Source organism: Natator depressus, chromosome 7 (assembly GCF_965152275.1).
Source record: "Natator depressus isolate rNatDep1 chromosome 7, rNatDep2.hap1, whole genome shotgun sequence".
Classification (NCBI taxonomy): Eukaryota; Metazoa; Chordata; order Testudines; family Cheloniidae; genus Natator; species Natator depressus.
Genome location: NC_134240.1, coordinates 44,245,089 through 44,267,061, shown reverse-complemented (window position 1 = coordinate 44,267,061; position 21,973 = coordinate 44,245,089). Strand labels below are relative to the sequence as shown.

Here is a 21,973-nt window from a genome sequence, read left to right as displayed (position 1 = left end):
CCTTTTTGTTAAACAGCTGGTGAGTTTAACTCAGAGGTGGCTTCCTCTCAGTGAGGCCAGGGGTGGAGCGATTCCTTTGTATGTTTGAGAGCATATAAAGTGCTAGAGGATCCTCTGGGATGAATGACTGGGGTTGTCTGCTAGCGTCCCTAGGATTTTGATTCTAACTAGATAAGTATCCACGGTCACCGGTAACCTTGGTTGGTGGGAGGAAAGGAAGGCATCCTAGGAATTGTATTCCAAACTGGCCTGCCTCATTTTCTTATAACCGAAGCTACTCAGGCCCTGGGGGAAAGCCTACTAGGCAATACAGCCAGTTGTTGCTAACACACAAACAGGTCTCCATTCTGCAGAATCTGAGTCCTCAAGTCCCAAGGTTTATCACAGCTCATCCTTGAGGGGTCATGGTGGGACAAGCAGAGAGTGAAATTCAAAGTGGCTACAGTTCCGATTCCTATAAAATTCTGGCAGCCTCTGTGTTATGCAGCCTTCCCGCCCGAGGTCACACGCTCCGGCATACAGCATCCAAAGCAAAACGTAACCAAGGAAAGTGTTTGAACACAACAGAGCTGCCTCTGCCCATCATCACACCTTCCAGCTGCCCTCCTCCCCCGCCCCACATGCAAACCAGGATACGCTGCACACTTAATAAACTGACACTTGAGCCTGCCCTCCTTGCCCCAGCCAAACTATCATCTAAATTTGGGCTATTATGTTCACCCAGTCTAAGTATCAAGTTCTCCGGATCACATGTGCTCCTAGACAGTATTTAACTCTGAAACCTCTGAGAGACAGGACTTTGTATCCTTCTCAGTGTAGATCACACAGCAAGTGAAATCGGCTGCTTTGTTTTTATTCTGTCCATTTTTTACCATCAGGGATTTCTGACTCTCTTCCACTTAGTTCTTTATTAGTTTTTGTCCCCTTCTCCTCCCCCCCCCCGCCCCCCTTACTTGGATTGAAGAGCAGAATAACATTTGGTTTGTCTACTAAGTTTGATCACAATGTTTCTGGTTCTTTTAGCCACCACAGAGTTAAAGGACTTTTTTGCCAAGGCCCGGAACGGCTCGATCCGTCTCATCAAAGTCGTCATTGAGGATGGTAAGTTCTGTTTAATTCCATTTCTTTGTGCTGCCTTGTTTTTCTCTATGGCTGTGGCCGATCCTGCTATAACAGAGAAGACCTTGCTGCTGCCGATGGAAAATCCTGCTAGGGGCTCCTGGAATGTGGCTGCTCAGAATAGACTGTGTGGAGTGAACACAGCTGACATTTTAAAGGAGCAGAATTCTGATGCCTTTTATTTTCTTCAGCAGTATCTCTATGGGACCCACTGTGATCCACTTGTTTCCAATGGGGAGCAGTCACTTGTACAGGCAGCCAGTACCGCTTCCCAGTGGCAGTAAGGGGTTCACAGTCAGTCTGGCCTGATGCAGTGCTGGTATCTGCTTTGCTGTTCTCTGTCAGGTCTCTTGGATGTTGGGGCTGCGTCCTGACAATATGGCTTTGCTGGTGTAGACTGTTCTGCTTCCCTGGGGTTGTTTGCCAACTGCCCTTGAACGAATCCTACAGGAAGGAGACCCTCACTGGGTGATGGGTGCTCTAGAAACACCTAAGAGAAGGATAACCACCCCAGATGCTGCAGTAATACTGTAAATGGTAGTGCTTTGGACTGTTAGTGTAGCCTTTTTCAATGAGGCGACGAGTGGGTATAGAATTGTTCCCAGTCTGGGAGTTTATTCCTTATTCTGGTGCTTAAGCTTTTCCTCAGCAGTCTCTTTAGTGTAGCTGTGCCTAAGGTCTCTAGAGAGCTTACAGCAGAGGACATGAATCAGTGCAGCGGTGCCGCTGTAAGCTCTCCAGTGTAGCTGTTCGAAGCCAATGGGAGAGAGCTCTCCCATCGGCTGAACTACTCCAGCCCCCCACCAGTGGCAGTAGCTATGTTGGCGGGAGAAGCTCTCCTGCCAACATAGTGCTGTCTACACTGGTGCTTACGTTGGTGTAATTTATGTTGCTCGGGGGTGATTTATTAACCGCCCTCTTCTTTCCCACCCCCACCCCCCCCCGCCCCGAGACAGAAGTTATGCCAGCATAAGCTGTAGTGTAGACCAGTGGTCTCCAAAGTGGGGTGTGCAAGACGATCGATTGGGGGGGCGCAGCAGGAGGAGCGCTGCCGGAGCAAAAGGACAGCGTGGCAGAAGGAGCACCGCCGGAGGGGGGGTGGGTGTGGGCGGCCCTGAGTCCTCCTGCCTGTGGAGGAGCAGGGGCAGCTGCGCAGCCAGCGGCCGGAAAGAAGCGGCGCTTTCCCCTTCAAAGCGCTGCTTCTCTCCAGCCGCTGGCTGCGCGGCTGCCCCGGCTCCTCCTGAGTCCTGCGGCTCATGCTCTCAGGGCCGCATTCCAAAAGCGGCTTTAGAGCTGCAGGCCGGGGCCCCCTTAGCCCCTCTGTTCCGGGTGGCCCTGCCTGCTGGGGGGGGGGCAGCTCCCAGAATCGTGGCCATGGGGGTGGTGCTGCGCTGTGCAGAGCCACCGGCACACCCCCTGCACCAAACAGGAGCTGCCCCAGGTAAGTGCACCTCCTGCCTGCCCCAACCCTGAGCCTCCTTCCGCACCCCCACCCTGAGCACCCTCCCACACCCTAACTCCTTCCCAGACCCCGCCCCCCGCCCTGAGTGCCCGCTGTGTCAGTGTTAAACCAAGATTTTCAAAAATAATAAAGCATATTCAATCCCATTACTCTCACTAAAAATATAAATTTTTTTTAGTGAGAGCAAAAAGGTTTTTTGTACTGTGAATAAATAAAAAAAATGATTCTAAAAATATTGTTTTTCATCTTTATCTCATTGTTTTTCAATTTCTATTTTGTGTGTTTTATAATTTATATACATGTACTACTGTACAATATATTGTATAATTTATACATAAATATACATATATTGGAGGTGTGTGCTCAAAAAATTTTTACTGATAAGGGTGCGCGAGACCACTGGTGTAGATATAGCCTCAGAAGAGCAGCATCCCTGAGCTTGTTTACACTTAGTGGTGCTGTAGCGCTTAGTGAAGACGCTACCTGTGCTGAAGGGAGAGCTTCCTGAGAGGCAGTAGCTCAGTTGATGGGAGAAGCCCTCCCGACATAGCTCTCTCTACGCTGGAGTTCAGTTGGTATAACTACCTTGTCCAGACCCCTGAGCGGTGTAGTTATACTGACATATGTTTGTAGTGTGGACCAGGGCTGAGTCAGCCCAATGGATGCTTTCTCCTTCCGTGACCTGAAAGCAGCATAGGACAGGGTGAGCAAAACTCCAGAGCCAGATCCTCCGCTAGCGTAACCTGGCACAGCTTCACTTCGGCAGACTTACAGCTGCTGAGGAGCTGGCCCCAGATGTAGAGATAGTAAGTGAAGGTGTTCACTCAGACCAGATCCTAGACTGCGTTTCTTCCTGTCGCAGTGTGTTGTGCTTTAGGATTTTTTCCAGTTCCTACTATTTCTATTTGGGTTTAAACTGAGTGGAGCAAATCAGTCCGTGGCATGTTTTTTGTTTTTGGGCTATCAAAAGGTAACTTTCGGTAGCTCACATTTATCAGATAAATAAATGGAACAAGGCATTGATTTGCCTGCTAACTTACTACAGAACCTTTTTGGTAGGTTTTCCATAGCCCTAACTGCAATATGTCCCAGAGCAGGCTGCATTACTGATTAGCTGACCATTGTAAAACCTGCACTGCAGACATTAATCCATGCCAGCCCATCAGCTGCTTGCTAGGGCAGAAGGGCTCGGGCATGTTTCTCTTTGGGGTGATGGGCAGGCTTGTCTTTGGCTTCATCAGGTGGAGACTTCAGAAATCAGCTGGCGAAAGACGATGTCTGTTTATCCTGTAATAAATACAGCAGCATTCATTGCATCTGTGTTCTCTTCTGGCCAGTGCTTTGTATGCTCGATCCCTCAGCGTCGCAAGGGCGTGTTCTCTGCAGTACTGCCAGGGCATGTGGAAATGCATGAAATCTGCATTGTAGCTCTCAATGAATTTGTGGAGGTAAATGTTAGAGACAGATTCTGTGCCCCACCTCAGCCCTTACATACTTCTACATCTGCATAGAGGGGCTGGAAAGGAACTGCGACTGGCTTTTGTGGTGTGCACACTGCATAGGGCCACTATAAACAGCCCTATGCTGTCCTCTGTGCAGACTCTAGCATAAGGGGATGTGCAGGGAGCAGGAGAGAGCAGGCACATAGCCCTTGGTGCTATATGAGTTGCGCTGCTTAAGTTAGAGCAGCTAGGGTGTACTCAGACTCATGCAAGGGGCTACTTCCTCCCCCACATCAGAACCTAAGACCCGTAAAGCCACCTCTGCACCCCCACCCATGTGTTGAGGCCTTTGCTAGGGTACCTGCTGGAGGTGCTGCACAGAGTTGGACCCAGAGTGCATAATAGGAAACTGACTAGTTACTGCTACCCATAGAGCAGGAGGCATAATGAACTTACGTCCAATCAGTTCTGTTTTGCTTTCTCTTGCATAGATTATCATACCCAGATATACCAGGATGTTCCATCGTTCCCTTCGCCCTCTCCTGTGTGAGTCAGTATCTCTCTCTCTGCTCGGTGCTAGTTTTGTATCCTTTCCATGCTGGGTGAGGGACTAGTGCAAGTCATGCTCGTAATGTTGAGCAGATTCTGCTTGCTTCCGTGTGCCCTAGCATGTTGCAATACCCAGGATTTTCCAGGTAGAGGCTGGACGTTTGGTAGGACAGGAAGGACAGTCTTGTGACTAAACCACGGGTTGGAAGTCAGGCGTTCCAAGTTCTGTTCCCAGCTCTGTCACTGACTCACTGTGACCTTGGGCAGAGTCACTTGGGGCCTGATTTTCAGAAGTTCTGATCGCCCACCCCTTCAGAGTAATTAGTAGGAGCTGAGAGTTCTCAGCATCTTTGAAAATAAAGCTCTTAATCTCTGCGCTTCAGTTTCCTCCTCGGTAACAAGGGATAATCCTTGCCTGGCTCATGGGGCTCTTGGTAAGATCAATTCAGTAAGGTTTATGCATAAGCAGGGTGCCCACTCTTTCCCCTCAGTGCAGCTGATTCAGTGTTGGATTATTTGCAACTGGTGATCTCAGTAAGAATACGTTTGTCACCACTCATGAGAGCTGTACTCATGTCATCTCTGCAGAGACCGAATGGGATATCTTCATCTGCATGACGTGTTGCTGTAGAACTTGAGGACTCTATGGGGAACTGTATGGGAGGATTTAACTGTGAGCTCCCCTTATCTGCAGGGCAGGAGTTCTGGTTTTCCTGTGTGAATCTTCCCATGATTATTTTTGTGGGGGACATTTTGTATAGCCCAAGCTCCCAACAGTAGAGAGGGGAATAGGTATAGACCATGGGACTTGGCATCTGATCAACAGAGATTGTGTAGAATTGCTAGCAGCTAACCTGGAATGATCATCAGTCCTCAAATTGTGTGTGGCTATCGTAGTACAGCGGAGGAAATCAGCAAATGGCTTTTTACCCATCAGAAATGCCTGACTGTGTCTGAGCAGGATAGTCACAGGAAATGCAGAGACCTATTTAACCAGTTTACTAGGAATTGTTGGGATAGAAGGTGAATTGAGGGATAATAGCAGTTGGCTCTAGTGACAAATTTCACTAGGTCAAAGCACATAGTGGCAAGACCCACTGATGAAGGTATGATTGCTGCCAGTTGAGTCCTTCTAGTGAGCCAGTGCTCTGATACTGGGTTTGACTCTTGGGCTGAGGACAGCCTCTTCAATTCTCTTAAGGAGTCAGAAAGGGGGAGCTCCTGCAATGAGGAAGGATGAACTAGTGGTTGAGATGCTGGCCTGGGTCGTGGGAGACCCAGATTGAATTGCTGCTCTGCCACTGACTCCCTGTCTGACCTTACGGCAAATCACTTCCGCTGTCCATGTGGGGAATTGAGGCATAATGGGGCTAGCAGCACTGCACTGCCTCAGAGGGGACTCTTGAGGATAAAAAAATTAAATGGTGAGGTGCTACAGTACTGGAGGCCTAGGATAACTAGGGTGGTCTTCGGTCTAGATTTCCCTTTTTTGAAAGTGATACCTTTGAGATAACCAGAGGCCATATTCCCGTATTCTGCTTTCCTGTTCTGCATATGTAGGGAGAGCAGAATAGGAGGATCGAGATCTACTGTGTGGATCTGAGAGGAGAGTTGGGCCCTAAATGGGAGTTGGCATAGGGGAATGGGGAAGGGAGGAGGCTGAGGATGGGGTATTACATCTTTGGTTGAAATACCATTCCAAGTGTGTCTGCGTCAGGAATGGCATCTGAGTTACCAGATTTGGGAGAAGGGAGTGTATTAGAAAACCAGCCCATTGCTATCCTGAGCCCATACAGTGCAGTGATGCTTATTTAAAAATGTGTATGCTCCATTCATCTTTGGTTAGAAAGCTCGGCAAATGAGTAATGAAAGCAGGCACATTCAGTTATTCTGTCATAGGCTGGCATTGCTGAGATGGCCTGAAATTAAATGGACACATTAGCAGAAAAACGGATTGATATGGTGCCAGGCTGACCCTGCCTGCCTGTGTCCACCATCCACCTCTCTATCTAGCCAACCCTAGGCTGGGCAGCTGATGATGCTATTCCCCAGCCGGGTGTTTCGTGCTGCAAAGTTAGAACTTTCCACTCATTGCCTCTTTGAACTTGACTGCAAGCAGCCAGCTCCTTTGGGATTGGCCGTCAAATCACGTTTGCTATTCTAAGGGTTAGATCAGTGATTCTCAACCTATTTACTGTTGCAGGCTGCATTTGCAGCTCTCTCTGTTATGTGGGCCGCATCCACACAATATATATATTCTACCTGTATGGCCCTCAGGATGTCCCATGGGCCACAGCTGTGTGCTGATTAGGCCGCAAGTGGCCTGCAGATTGAGAGCTACTGGGCTAGATGGAAGATGCTGAGACACTTCCTGGTTTTATGAAAGTTAATTTTATTGCAAAGCATTTTTGTATCCATGCAGGTTCTGCTTGGATTGCTTCTAGGTGTTAGGCACAGTGGATTTCTACCAAAGTCTTACACTGACACCGGCTGTCCTGTTCGGGGTATAATAATACTTAGTTTCAGAGTGGTAGCCGTGTTAGTCTGTATCAGCAAAAAGAACAAGGAGTACTTGTGGCACCTTAGAGACTAACAAATTTATTTGGGCATAAGCTTTCGTGGGCTAAACCCCCCATAGCTTATGCCCAAATAAATTTGTTAGTCTCTAAGGTGCCACAAGTACTCCTTGTTCTTTTTAATAGTACTTAGTGTTTGCCTGGAACTTCTCATCTTCAAAGAGTGTCCAGCACCCTGTGCAGTAGGTAGGTTTAAGTTAGCCACTCAACACAGTAGCTCTGTGCACAGCAGTATTGGGTAACGCTAGTAATGCCCCAAAGAGCTCTCTACTCCCTGCCTCTTGGACAATTCTATGCTTTTTTGGAAACAAGGAGTTTGAGGCAGAGAGGTTGTGATTTGCCCAAGGTCTGTGTCAGATCCAGGGTTAGAGTTTGGGAGTCCCTGCGTCCTGGGCCTTTGCTTGGAACACCAGGCAGGATGGCTCCAGAGACTGTCGTGAGACTCATGACTTCTCTTTGTAGTGTTTTCCTGCCACTGTTCTGAGGTCTGTCCGTCCTCCTGCAGACATCGCTGCAGAACAGCAGGCCAGCTCAGTATGCAGGAGACCAAAGCTGTGGACAGTCTGCCTTTTAAGGTAATTAAAAGTGAAGCAGCCTGCTAATGGCTATTCTGTGAGCAAACCTAAAAGGGGTCAGGAAGCAAAGCACTCTCCCAAATGTAAATAGCATGCTGTGTAATGGATTAGGCTTTCAGAAAAATGCCTAGCCTGTGCAAACCTCTCTCCAGTTGAGTCATTCAGTAGTTGGGGGTGGTTGAGGAGGCATCTTTATTTATTATTTCTCACATCTCCACAGACCCTGGGCTTTAAGCTTGATACGGTTCAATTCCATCCCAGCTGCCTCTCCTGTTCTTGTTCCATCTGCCTTCTAGCTCCATTGCAGTGCTTCTTGATCAAAGTTTTATCGTTCCCCAGAGCCTGATCTGTTGGAAGTTGAAATCTTTCCGAATGTTGCACTGCTCCATTTGAACAGTCACTGGTGATGTATTTTAAGAGCTGTCCCTGCAGAAATGGTTGGCCAAAATAACAGAATCCTTGTCACTAGAGACCAGCCGTAGCAAAATGACAAGCCCAAGGAAGCAGGACTAGGGAAGGAAATCCGGGGATGAGCTTGTGTGTGAAGCAGTGGGGAGCATGTGAAATTGAGAAGTGAGCGTTGAGGGAGGGAAGCAAGTGGTGGTGAAGGCAGTGGGCAAAGGGAGAACCCTCCTCTCCCCCAGGGAAAACCCTGGCATGTTTTTTAAGGAAGCAAAGTTTCTTTTACTTGTGTGGTCTAGAAGCACCACTTGGTACAGTCATGACCGTTAGCAGTCGTTGAATACAGAACTCCAGCGCACGCTAACAGTAGGAAAACTAGGAGGGAGCCAGGACAATAGAGGAAGTCTCGCTAGGTATGAAATGACAGGGGGTCAGTCTCCTGTTTCTTTTTAGAATAGATACATTGACTGCAAAACTCACTCTAGCCTTGAGATCAGACAAACCTGTGACCCTGACAGAAATTCAAGCTGACTTTCAGTTCCTGCTCATGGAGGTTCCTTGGTTCTGGTGTCGATGCTGTTGTCCAGGGAGAAAAGAAACAGATCTTCCAGCCTACTTGAGATCTGGACCTGGAGGTTCTGGACAAAAACGCTAAGGGATCCAGGTTGTTTCAAGCTCTGTGTTTGAAGTTGATTCTTAAGGAACTCCAAGTAAATCAGCATCGCCACAGAATGAACTGGAACGTGCGTGAGATCGCAGGAGATACAGCAGATAAGGCAAAGCAACTGTCAGCCACTCATGTATCCCAGCTGGAGGAATCCATTGTGCCTTATTACTTTAGCCTTTGTGGGAGCACATGTCCCCCTCCCACTCCCCCAGTTTTTATTTTTAAATACTTTGTCTATCCCTTTACCTGCATGCCAGCCAGTAGGGCAGCAGGTCACTGCTATCCCTGCTGAATTCTGTGCCTGTCCTTCCAAGGGTTAAAATGCTTAACATCAGTTTCCCCCCCAATCCAAGATGCAAGTAATTGTAGCAAGAGGATGCATAACGAGGCTTTAACTCTGAACTTACGCTGAGAGAGTCAGAGGTATTGCCTAAAGCAGGGGTTGGCAACTTTTCAGAAGTGGTGTGCTGAGTCTTCATTTAGTCACTCTAATTTAAGGTTTCGAGTGCCAGTAATACATTTTAACATTTTTAGAAGGTCTCTTTCTATAAGTTTATAACATATAACTAAACTATTGTTGCATGTAAAGTAAATAAGGTTTTTAAAATGTTTAAGAAGCTTCATTTAAAATTAAATTCAAATGCAGAGCCCCCCGGACCGGTGGCCAGGACCCGGGCAGTGTGAGTGCTACTGAAAATCAGCACGTGTGCCACAGGTTGCCTACCTGTGGCCTAAAGCTAAGTGGCTTGTTTCTCTCCATCCACAGCTACCGCAGTGCAGCTCTCTTGCCTGGGTGCAGACAGACTAGCTCATGCTTGGTGACTTGGGGGGAAGGAGTGATCAGCATTTAAGCAGCCAGACTCTGTTCCTGGGGCCAGGAACGATGTGTGAGAGGAATGTGCTGTGCTGGAGTGGTGTGAGTCAGCACCCAGTGATACGTGGCAGAGCCGCTGCTGCTCAGCTGTGTATGCCTCTTGTAAAATGTTAACAAATGGCTGCTTCCCGGGTTAGGACACCTGCAGAGATCTCTGCTCTGCCAGGGGACATTGGTTGTTCCTCACGGTAATTGAATGATGGGTTAATTTTCTATCTCTAATTCCTCTTGCTTCATGGAACCTGCTCGCCAGAGTCCAGTGCAGGATTGCTCTCTCAGGCACATCTTCTTGCTTATCCAGTCTAGTTTTAAATGTTACAAACCACATAAAGAGACATCTGCCTGGTTTTCCCTGTGGGGCCCCAGATTTTCATTTCAATGTGTGAAATGTTTGTTCAAGTCGCATGGCTCCAGTGATAGAAAGTGGGAGTACATCCATGTAGCTAGGATGTGTTTTGAAACTCAGTTCCTCAGTGGAAACAGGCTGAGGTGTGCTGATGGGTATTGTTGGGGAAGCCTGGGGGGCAACCTGTGTGTAGACTAGAAGTGGAAAGTGCATGATAAATGTGGGCTGACTGCCAGGTAGAGCTCTTTAACTGCTTTGGTCCAAATTGCCTTTTTGTGGTAGTAACATGAGCTTTGTGTTCCCTGGGAGCAAACAATGCTGTGGAGCATCACAGCGAAGGCACTGAATGTTTGGGAATGAAAAGGCAAAAGGAACGGTGAATGTACACGTGAGCAGAACTGTTCTGCTTAGTCTTCACCTGCACAACTACTCTTCCATTCACAGCACGCAATTACTGGACAGAAAAGCCCTCCACTCTCTGAACTATGCATGTCTTGCGTAAGGCAGAAGCTGGCATTAATGGCACCGGGGGGTGGTGGGGAGAGAGTGTACTTCGGCATTTTGTCTAAATGTTTCTTGACCCTAACAAATGTGCCGACAAGTGTCCTGGTTTTATTTTTTTTAATGCCATCGGGCTTCTACTGATTCCCTGGGGTTTACTGGCAACTCACAAGTTACTCCTGTTGTCTGAAGTTTTTCCTGACTTTCACCTGCTCCACTGCCCAGTCCCATCTGGTTTCTTCCCTCCCAGCTATAACCCATTGTTTACAGAGGTGGGAACAGGGTATTTCACTACTGTTTAGTATTTTGTTAATAGTAGGGTTGCCAACCCTCCGGGATTGGCCTGGAGTCTCCCAGTGACTATTGAAAGCAATCTGGGAGATTTTAATTGTCATGTTGTGGGGGGGAAATCTCCTGGAATAACTTGAGTCAGAGTTGGCAACCCTAGTTAATACCCACCTAATGGCTTCCATTTCTCCAGGCAAGGCTCTAGTAGTGAACATTGTACTGAGGGGATGAGGTTCATCCTCTCTGTAAGAATCAGCACAATTAATTGCCTGCCTTTGCCAAGCCATGTGCCCAGGGTGGAGCCACGCAACCTTTAGCTCAATAGCAGAGCTTTTCTGTAGCTAGGGGTTGGAAAGAAGGAGATGGGGAGCTGCCAGTCTGGGAGGTGGAAGGAGCTATTTAAGTCTGAGGCCCAGTGAGTCACGAAATCATGCAGTGTCCCAGCCCTAAGAGTCAGCTCTCATTTTTTGATCTAGTTTTGTGCTGCTCTCTCTTTAGTCTGGAGCAATCTTAAGAGAAGAGGAAAGCTTTTAAAGCTGAGAAAGGAACAAAGATGATAGTATGGATTTGCATGGCAAATCATCACATTAGTTAGGGTAGTAATTGAAGGAAGCATGGTAAATAGCGGAAGATAAGTGATGCATCAGACTGCAGCAGTGGTACAGACTCCAGCAGCAGCAGCAAAGGCAAACTGGCACAGCAGAGACTGAAATTAGCATGAGCATTGTTAAAACATCAAAGCAGAGAGAGAGGGAGAGAATTTAAAGGAAACTGAGGTTTCTGTCAACAGTCACACCTAGGGACTAATCTGATCAAATGTGCAGATGCTCCTCAAATGCATCTCTCTGGTTGCTTACATGCAAAGTGACTCGATTTACATACCTATTTGTGACAGTTGTGCAATGCACATTGGGTAGATGGTTGCATGTGCAGAATTTAGAAAATCACACCTACTGTTGGTTAATTTTGCAAAGAAATTTAAAATGCTGCCCTAGCAGGCGATTAACTCATCAACCTGAAATGGCCTAGAATAAATAATCTCTCCTTTTCCTCCTAAAATACTTCACCAGAGCAACACCTGCAGAATAAACAGTTTAATAGTAAGTGCAGTAGCTACTTGCTGATCAGTGACATAAGGATTGATACTTTTTTTTTAAAATACATTTCCGATCTTGTGCATCTCAGGCCTATATGTTGTGCTAGTTTGAAGCTAAAATACACCAAAGAAAATCACTTATTGGTTTACCAGTTTTTCTGTCTGTTTCAACAGCTTGTTTAAATGCTCACTGGCAATTCCTAAAGGTGAGACAAGGATCAGGGACAGCGTGACTTCTGAATAGCTGGAAGTCAGTGTCATCTTGTTTGCCCCAAAAATCCATCCAGTAGAAACAAGGATTAATAGAAACAGAGGGTGAGATATTAGGAAATGCTCGGCATCCACGTAGCTCTGCTGCCCTGGAAGTCGAGGGGAGTTTTACCATTGACTTCAATGGGAGCAAAGTTAGGCCAATGCTGAGCACTCTAGGGAATTGCACCTGAAATGTCTTCTCTTATTGACACTGGCAATCGTGTATTGGTGAGATCAGGGCTCCTAAGGAAACTGACTTGTAATGCACTGTTCTCCCTGACCAGATTTCCTGTGGTTTAGTTTCCTTTCAAGCCTGGAAACGCCCATGTTTGTTTGACAGGTGCCTTGGAGGGTGTGGGAGCCCTGGGAATGGCTCCCTGTCAGCTTCTTCTTCAGGATTATGTGTCTGCTCCCTAAACACTTGGAGCTTCAGGCTAGTCTATGCTACATCTGTAACCGCACCAGGGGATTCAATTCCAACACTGTTGTCCCCTGCCCGGTTACTGAATGGTGAAAGTGGCCGTGTAGATGGGACTGAGGTGTCCCTGGAATCAGAAGTCCATCGTTAAGTCCCAGCCACTCTACAACTTCTAATCGTGTTCCTGCCTGTTCGCGCTTGCAGAGCCAGCAGGGCCTCACTTGACTGATGGAGCTACCTGTCCAGAGAGGTGGTCTGCAAATGAAAGGGGAAAAATTGCCCCATGCAACCTATTTTTCTGGCGAGAGAAAGGCAGACAAGGGATCCTACATACTCAGTCCCCACCACAGCCCTCTGAATCTTGAGCTGCCCAGTGGGTGTCTGTCCCTTCACCTCTGCGCATCTGGAGTTTGGAGGTGCTCCCTGTAACCCAAATGGCAGGTGCCTCTTGTCTGCTGTAACCATCCTGTAGATAAGGGCAGATGTGACAGAGGTGAAAGGACAAGGAGGGAGGGAGAAGGTTGGAACAAACAGCCAATCAGCACCTGGCAGAGAGAGTTCTGTGACTGTCCAGAGGACCTTGCTTTGGCATCTGCTTCTCCTACTGGCTGGAGTCTCTGGCCTCACTTCAGGTTCCCTCACTGCCCAAACTGGCTGCATTCCTGAAAATCATGGGCCTGACTCCCATGGATTTCAGTGGGCCCTGGATCAGGCTCTGTGACGGGATGGTCTTTAGCCTGAGACACATACAGCACACTGGCTAGCACTGGTGATCTTCTGTGTCTGATCTATTCTCATGTGCCCAGGTAGTTTTCTTGATTGCTCTTACAGGGTGTGAGTGCTGTCAGTACTTGTGCTTGTCTTCTTTGCCTGAGGCTGTGGCTGGCTGCTGTTGGAAGAGAGCCCTTCATCTCATGGTGACCAAGGGATGGCCTGGTCCCTTCCTCTTCAGCATTTTCAATCTCTCCATTCTCCTTCTGAGTTAATGCAAAATTTTTCAGAATATTTGGCATCTCCTCCTGGAGCAAGCAGAAGTAGTCAAAGGGACACTGTCCAATTGAAAAAACACCTTCCCAGCTGAAAGTTCTGTACCCAAGACCGCTATAACAGAAAGGGATTCTTTGAGCTTGTGTGGTTGCCAGTTCTTTGTGTATCGTTCATTTCGCTGGTGATGCTCACTTGCACTCTCTCTCCTGCGCTAGTGTCATGACCTTGCTCTTGTGCGCTTCTCCTTGGAAATTCACAGGCATGCTGGGCTCCCGTCGCTGTGAGAAGGGCTTCACATCAACAATTGTTGCAGAGCTGAAATGGAGGAGGTTGAGAGCGGGGATGTGCCCAGAGAGGATGTAGGACCGGACTTGAATATATTGACCTGCTTTCAGTCCCTTCCAAAGGAACAGAAAGCCCCTTAGGACGTCTAAAAATGGAACTTGAAACAATATTTAAAATTTTAGCACCTAAATGGGCCAAATCTGAATTTTTATTTTTAATGGACTAATTTCCATTGATTTGAAATTGGCAGTGGCTCTCTGTCCTGTGCTTGCTTATGGTTTCTGTTCCCTGCTGTATCTTCCTGGTTGCCTGACTTGGCATCCAGAATTGTTCTCCCCTTTATGTTAGGATCTGTATTGGTGTAACCAGTAAAATCCATCCACTCCTGACAGGGTGGTGGGGTGCACTTGCAGGTTTTATTTAATTTGACTCTAAAATAGACAACACAATTATTAAGCAAACCCTCTCAAACAGAGAGAGCAATGCCTGTAAAACTTAAAGGGTAGGACCTTCTTCAACTCCAAACACTCCCTTCTCCTTCACCCCGTCCCCAGTCATCAGCACCTCACCTTTAAGGGTGATACAGGTGAGTCTGGCAGCATGTTCTGATGCTTCCCTGATCCAGGTTCTAGCAGAGCAAGGTAAAGAAACAAATTCCAAAGCCAGGACCCCTCTCTGAGAACCTCCTGCTGCTGGACCCCTCCCCCCTCCGCTCCCCTCATTTATACAAGTTAAGGGGAGCTGTGTTAACACAAGAACCTGGTTACCTGAGGATAGAAACAGTTGCTCCAATAGATAAGTCTGCATCTGAAATGTGATCCCTCTATCTAGTACTGTTGATAGCTGTAGGGAAAAATGTACTTTACAGACTTGAGGGGTGAGTGAGTGTGTGTGTGTGTGTGTGTGAGAGAGAGAGAGAGAGAAGGTAGGTCATGTCCGGTGACCCTGGGTGTTTTAGCAGCACAGAGCGCGAAGGGATCGATTGGTTCCTTCCTCCCAAACAGCCTGGGTGCAGGACGAAGTGGGAACTGCATCCTAGTGACAGACACGCGAAGGGTGTTGAGGTAGCAGAATGAAGTTAAGTGAAGGTTGAATATCGGAGAGGATATAATGGGGGAACTCTCCTGGACTGAGGAATAGTCTCCTGGAGGAGATGGGGGGACTGGACACTGAGTCATTCGCCATGAGGCTGGACAAAGCACTTAATGGTACGTTGCTGTGGTGAACAATCCTGCGTCGACAGAAGGGAGTGGGTGAATGGATAGGTGTCCTAATAGTTCTCCCCAGTCTGACTTCTTTATTGCTGTCTTGCAGTGTAGTGCCTTTCCCCAAGGAAGTGTTCAGCTCTCCTGAGATCTCCCCACTGATCTGCCAGCTGGGAACAAACAGGTTGAGTTGCGACGGCTGCAACTGCAGCGAAACAGATTGCGTGTGTGTGTGATTGATTCAGCTGTGGTGGAGAGCGGTTTGAGGATGTTTTGATACCAGAGATGTGGATGATGAGGGTAAAGACTGAGCAACACGCATGCCTGCCCCTTGCAAGCAAAGGAAATCTGTGGGAATCTGCCAACCTGACCTTACAGATCACATGAACCCTGCTGGAAAAGTCCAGCGGAGCTGATTGCAAACCTGAAAGCTTCCTTTTCCTGATTGGAAGCAAGAGAAAACTACTGTGAGCACTTTTGTTTTGAATCAAGTGATGTATTGGAGATGGGCTGACGGTCAGTGGAAGTGGGCCGAGTTGCAGGGATAACTGTCCACTTAATGAAAAGGTGTACTTGTGGTACCTTTTTGAGACTAACCAATTTATTTGAGCATAAGCTTTCGTGAGCTACAGCTCACTTCAGACCGATGAAGTGAGCTGTAGCTCACGAAAGCTTATGCTCAAATAAATTGGTTAGTCTCTAAGGTGCCACAAGTACACCTTTTCTTTTTGCGGATACAAACTAACACGGCTGCTACTCTGAAACCTGTCCACTTAATAGTCTCTCCCTCAGCTGCACACACATGCATTATCAGTGCTGTGGCATGGTGCCACTTGTAACTTACTGAGAGTCCAGGACTGCTAACCTCACAGGCAAAGGGGTACACTGTTTTGCAGGCAGTTTCAGTATTTGTGTGCAGAAATTATTCACGTGTGTGTGTAAATGGCTCTGGAAATCTGGACCTAGTTTTTCTGAGGTGCGTGGTAGAAACGGAATACATTTTTGGTGGATTTGAATTCCTGTGATTTCAGGAGCAAAACCGTAATTGCTAGGTCCCTTGGAGTGTCAAGTGCAGTGGATGTGTGGAATAGGGTTATATGCCGGAGGATGCAGCTGTGATGAGGGTAGGTGGAAATTAGGGCTGTATGAAACCTCTGTTTATCCTCTGACCCAGTCCTGCTGAGTTTGACATTGCACATGTGGGGGCTGGGTGTTTGTACAGTGGTGCAGGGAGTGTGTGAGGGGAAGCGCAACCCCTACACAAACAGACTTTAACCATTGCTTTAGATAGGGCATCTTCAAAAGTTGTGGGAGCCTTGTGGCTCCTGCTCATCCTCCAGGACTGGGTGGCCCCTTCTGTGGGTTTGTTCTTCAATCCAACAGGCTCATCCACATGCTACCTGGTGTAGGCCACTGCCTCCCAAACCCCTACATGGAGAGGCGCCCCACAATTGCTCAAGCAATAGCTTGGGAGCACACTCAGGTCCCCTAGCAGCAATGCACCAGAATCCCTAGAGGGTGTCCCATCAGTTCTGAAACCAGGGATTAGGAGGCACTTCTGGGTGGACCCAGAGTGTGTTCCCCTCACCAGCTACCCTTGTGGTGTGCAGGAGGTGCACTCCACCTTCTTCCTCAGTGGCTTCCTGAAGATCCTCCTGGGGAATCCTAAAACACAGGGGAGATGCCCGTGGCCATGTGTTTTCCCACCCCCCGGGATATCAATGGTGGTTATTTGGGAAAGGTAGCGCCGGAAGAATATTGGGGGCAGAGCAGGTAGGCTGTTCTTCCTGGAGCTGTGTGTTCATCCAGCTTCCTGATAACCCTGCAGAGGCTACTTTGCTTTCAGCTTCTGGGAAACCCAAGTCTCCAGGGTTATCACAGCACGAATGGGAACCTTACAAACCCCTGTCACGTCACTAAGCCCTGGGTGAAGGAGCAGTGGAAATCCTCTGCTGGCTCGAGATTCCCATTGAAACCAATGGGAACTATCCTGGGATGTGGCAAGAAGCCGGAAAAGACAGACAGACTGTTTGTGGCCTCTCTTGGAAGGCTGGATGTGAGAAGTACAAATTGCAGGCTCTGTGCTCCCGTTTGCACGCTGGCTCACCACCCGTTGGTACCCTGCACTTAGCGGACTGTGTTTAGCCATGAGCATGTTTTGGAACACAAGGCTCCTCGACATGTGAATCTGAAGGGGTTCGGTTGGGTCTAGGGACTGGACGAATGCAGCTTTCCAGGCGAGACTCCTCTGCCCCTTGGGGCCACTGTGGCCCTGAGAAGACAGTCTCTGCTTTCTTTGCACACACTGTATTGTTACACACTGACAGCGTCACCTCTCTCCAGGGATGGCTGCAGGGCTCAGGAATGCTCCCTAGCTGCATGTGAGCTCTTTCCCGAAGGGCTCTGGCTGGGGCTGTTTGCTGAAGACCTGCTGCTTTGGAAGGCCCTAGTGGGGTCTGACTTGGAGGTACTACATGAAAGGTGATCTGTGGGTCCCACCCTGCCTTTCTCCACAGCACCTCTCCTCAATCCGTGCCTTGCTCATGTGAAGATGTCATCATGCTCTGAGCACAGGGGGACAGTGTGTTCCTGCACACCCCAACCCTTCCTTTACACGGATTCCCCAGACTCCACTACCTGCCCCCAGCATGGCCCCCTGCTCATCCTTCTTGCAACACGGCAGAAGGGTGTTTGACTGGGGAAGGGAAACCCCAGTTCTATGAGCTAGCATCTCGTTGGCTCTTACTCCTGAATGGTGCCTTGCCCTGCTCCTCCTCCCCTGCATGCTCAGTACTTTCCTTTCCAGGCATGTTCGACACCTTCTGCGTGGCTTGGCATCAGCCTTGACAAGCTCGGCAGGAAGAGGAGGCGCAGGGTATTGCCCTGTGTGGCACCATAGTGCCATCAAAATGGTGTCAGCGAGATGTGCCCATAACTTCCCTTCTCCCTAGATGGTAGGATGCGTGCTTGGACCAAACCACATCAGCAGGCTATGGGCAGGAAGCGGCTGATGTTGGCAATCATATTTCAGTGGTGGTTTCTCTCCCCTTTTTGCATCACAGGGGAAACTGAGGTTTCCGGGAACGGCCCCAAACTCTTTGCTGCCTTCCCCTGTCACTGCTGTAGTTCAGCTGAAAGCCTAGGGACTGGACCACTGACCACTGGGGAGGGGTGGGGAACCTTAGCCTGGACAGGAGCGGGGATAGCGGGCAGGGAGGGTTCCGGGTGGCTGTGGGGAGAAGGAAGCTATCCATGCATATTTGATCAAAGTCTGCAGAGCTGGGGAATGCTGGTAGCAATGCTGGTAGCATCTCCTGTGAGAGCCTCACTCACCAGGTCTACCAGGGAGGCTGTATGGGTATGAGGAGTAGCTGGAAGACGGGAGATTCCAGGGGAGCTCAGCTGAGCAGGGGATTCCAGCCAGCTTTTGGGACTCCTGGAAATCAACTGCTCTGCAATGTGGAGAAGCAGCTGGTGGGATTGCTGACAGATCAGTTCCTCGCTGCAGGCAGTGGCCGAGTGACTCCTGTAGCTGTGAAGAGTTAAGTCGTGTTGGTTTGTGCTGGCCACACACCCACAGTGGCTATAGTGGGGCTGTGGTGTCCTAGCCTCTCCACCCTCCCTGAGGAGCTGGTACCTGCCTGTGTGCCCACTCCTCAGCCCTGGTGGTTGCAGCTTCTCCCGCTTGTCTTCCTCCCCTGTAACTCCTGCTTTAATGTGCATTCATTGAGAGACTGGGTGAGGCTGTATCTCGCTGTGGGGAAGGTCTCTGGGAGGAGGCAGCCACCCAGGACATTTCAGCACAGCAGACGCCATTGAATGCAGAAGGCAATGCAGAGCAGTTGCCATTTGGATTAATTAAAACCTGAGCACATCGGTGCCTCTTCTAATACAACAGGTAGCTTCATCCAGCTGTTTAGAGCTGCAACTCCTGAGCCCTGCTCTCCTGATATGGGAGAAGCTTCATATTCCAGTGTTAATTTTGTGTTCAGAAATCATGGTATAGGGTAGACCAAGCCCCTTTGCAATCCCATGTAACCTTGCTCCTTCCCTTTACCTCCTAGTGGCTGGCACTTTTGAAACATCCGCACATGTTTATGGGGGTGATATTATGCACTCCGCTCCCCGAGAGGCTCTGAGAGTGCACGGTCACCCCACATGTTAATGCACGTAAGGGAATAGCATCTGGATTGCTTTGCACAAGCTCTCTCAGGTAGGAGAGCAGAGAACAGGGCTGCAGCATCTGAGCTCTCAGGAGTGCAAGGCATTAGAGCAGGGGTCTCAAACTCAAATGACTACAAGGGCCACATGAGGACTAGTGCATTGGCCCAAGGGCTGCATCACTGACACCACCCCCCACTCGCTGCCCCCCCAGCCCCACCCTCACTCCACCCCTTCCCTTCCATCAGGCCCTGCCCCGCCTCTTCCCACCCCTTCCCCAAAGTCCCCACCCCAACTTCCCCCCCCTCCCTGCCCCCAGGGGGTGCAGGAGGGGTGCGGGGTATGGCAGGGGGCTTAGGGCAGGGGGTTGGGGTGCAGGAGGGGTTCTGGGTGTAGGCTCCTGGGTGGCAGTGGTGCGCACCGGGGCCAGGGCAGGCTCCCTGCCTGCCTGCCCTGGCCCCTGCGCCGCTCTGCTCTGGGAAGCAGCCAGAACCATGTCCATGCGGCCCCGGGGGGGGGGGGGGGAGGGGGGAGGGGGGCAGGTGAGGGCACAGGGCTTCGTGCACTGCCTTGCCGCTCCTCCAGGTACCTCTCCTGAAGCTTCCATTGGCCACGGTTCCCCGTTCCCGGTCAATGGGAGATGCGGGGGGCGGTGCCTGGAAGCCATGGCAACACATGGAGTTGTCGTCGCCCGCCCCCCGGCCGCAGGGACGTTGTGCTGGAGCGGGACCGGCGCGGGGCCACGGGGGGAGATCTGGCCTGTGGGCTGTGGTTTGCCCACCCCTGGCTTGGAGGTAGGCCGGGGGTGGGCTGCTTGGCGGGCTGCAGGAAATAGCCCCGTGGGCCGCGTGTTTGAGACCCCTGCATTGGAGCAATGAGTCATGCAGCCCTGTGGCCTGTGTTAACTTTTGCTTTGTAATTCATAGTTCTTTTCTTCCTTTCAGAGCAGCTAGTGCTGGGAGCCTACAAGGAATTGTCTCGCCATTGGGATAAAGACTATGACTCCTTTGTGCTGCCGCTGCTGGATGAACAACAGCCATGTTATGTCCTCTACCGGCTGGACACCCAGAACGCACAGGGCTTTGAGTGGCTCTTCATCTCCTGGTCCCCTGACAATTCCCCCGTAAGCCTTTGGTCTCTCTAAATTCCTCTTTGCAGAGTTGTAATTTTCCTGGCACTTGCAGGAATGTTTGTGTATCTGTATTTAAGGGCTAATTATTGGAATTATTCAAAGGTTAGTGTATCATTTTCTGAAGACTCACTTAGCAGAGCTTATCATCTAACTTCCGTGTAGTGCTGGTTAGCCAGATGGATCCTAACATGCTCTGCAAATGCTCTGTTCTGTAGCATGCTTGTGTAATGCCGTGTGCAATCAGTTCTCCTCTGGGGGAAAGCTTGGTTACCGTTTAACAGACTCCCATAAACTAAATGACAGATGCAGGTAAGGAGTGAATCCAGCCTGTAGGGAGAATTTAGGGAGTGGAATGTAATTATCCATGAGGAAACTTGGCCAAGATTCAACACTCCTACTCTGGCAAAAAGTGCCACCATGAGTGGTCAAGACCTGGGTTTTAGGTCTCATTTGCAAGCTGTTCCTGTCAGCAGTGTCCCCTTCCAGTTTGCTCAGGGGTCGATCCAGTACTGACTCGAGGGAAGAGAGCTACCTACAGAATCCTCTGGCCACCCAAGTCACAACTCAGCCCAGCCCTGCTTTGCTTGAGATCCGACATGTAACCGCATGCAGGCAGGGTTGACTCAGACGTCAAGGCCAGCAGGGACAATCATGAATTCATCTAGTCTGACCTCCTTCACGTTGCAGGGCCCAGAACCTAACCCATCCCCTCCTGTAACAGACCCCTACCCTCTGGCTGAGCTACTGAAGTCCTCAAATAATGATTTAAAGACTTCAAGTTACAGATAATCTACCATTTACATTAGTTTAAACCTGCAAGTGACCCATGATCCACACTGCAGAGGAAGGTGAGAAACCCACAGGATCTCTGCCAATCTGACCTGGGGGAAAATTCCTTCCTGACCCTAAATATGACAATCAGTTAGACCCTGAGCATGTGGGTCAGACTCCTTCTCCTGTACACCGTCTCCAATTATCAGCCTGTATTACTCTAACAACACACATCAAACGCCACAAGAAAAAAACCTTAATTCTAGAGCCACAGTGACTCCTGGTGGCCAGTCAGGATATTAATGTTTGTACCTGATCCCGTTGCACCTAACTTTTTTTGTTTTTTGTTTTTTTTTTTGAAGCCCCAATCTCCCCATAAGAGAAGTGTTCTCATTCCCACTTTTCAGAGGAGGGAAAGTGACAGCTGGTGACTTAACCCAAGCTCAGCTCAAGTCAACAGTAGAGGATTAGAATGAAATAAGATTGCTCTGGGAGGCAGCGTGGTCTAGGGGGTAGAGCACTTGGACGGTACCCGAGAGATATGGGATCTATCCCAGCTCTCCTGGCTGAACTTGGGCAAGTCACTTCATCACTCTGGGCCTCTGCTTCCCCATCAGTAAAATGGGGATAATGATGCTGACCTCCTTTTGTAAAGTGCTCTGATATCTACTGATGAAAAGAACAATCTAGAGGTTACGTGGTATTATTAAAGCTGTCACTGCTGTTGCCTGTGCTGGCTTGGCTCAGTTCATCAGACACTTTCCACCAGACCTAAATTCACTACAGAACCCTTCTCCCCCAGGAGTGCCAGGATCCTCCTCCTGTTATCGCCACTGGCTGTTGAGTCAGGTTGTGCTTTGTGGTA

The 21,973-nt window shown here is 49.2% G+C and overlaps 1 protein-coding gene across 1 annotated transcript in view; it reads left to right on the top strand.

Moving 5' to 3' along the window:
- Nucleotides 1-21,973, top strand: part of TWF2 (twinfilin actin binding protein 2) — a 70,626-nt gene that overhangs the window by 24,239 nt on the left and 24,414 nt on the right. Inside the window, exons 2-3 of the mRNA XM_074958278.1 lie at nucleotides 1,024-1,101; nucleotides 20,150-20,328. Coding sequence (XP_074814379.1) covers nucleotides 1,024-1,101; nucleotides 20,150-20,328 — 257 coding nt within the window. The remainder of the gene's footprint in view (nucleotides 1-1,023; nucleotides 1,102-20,149; nucleotides 20,329-21,973) is intronic.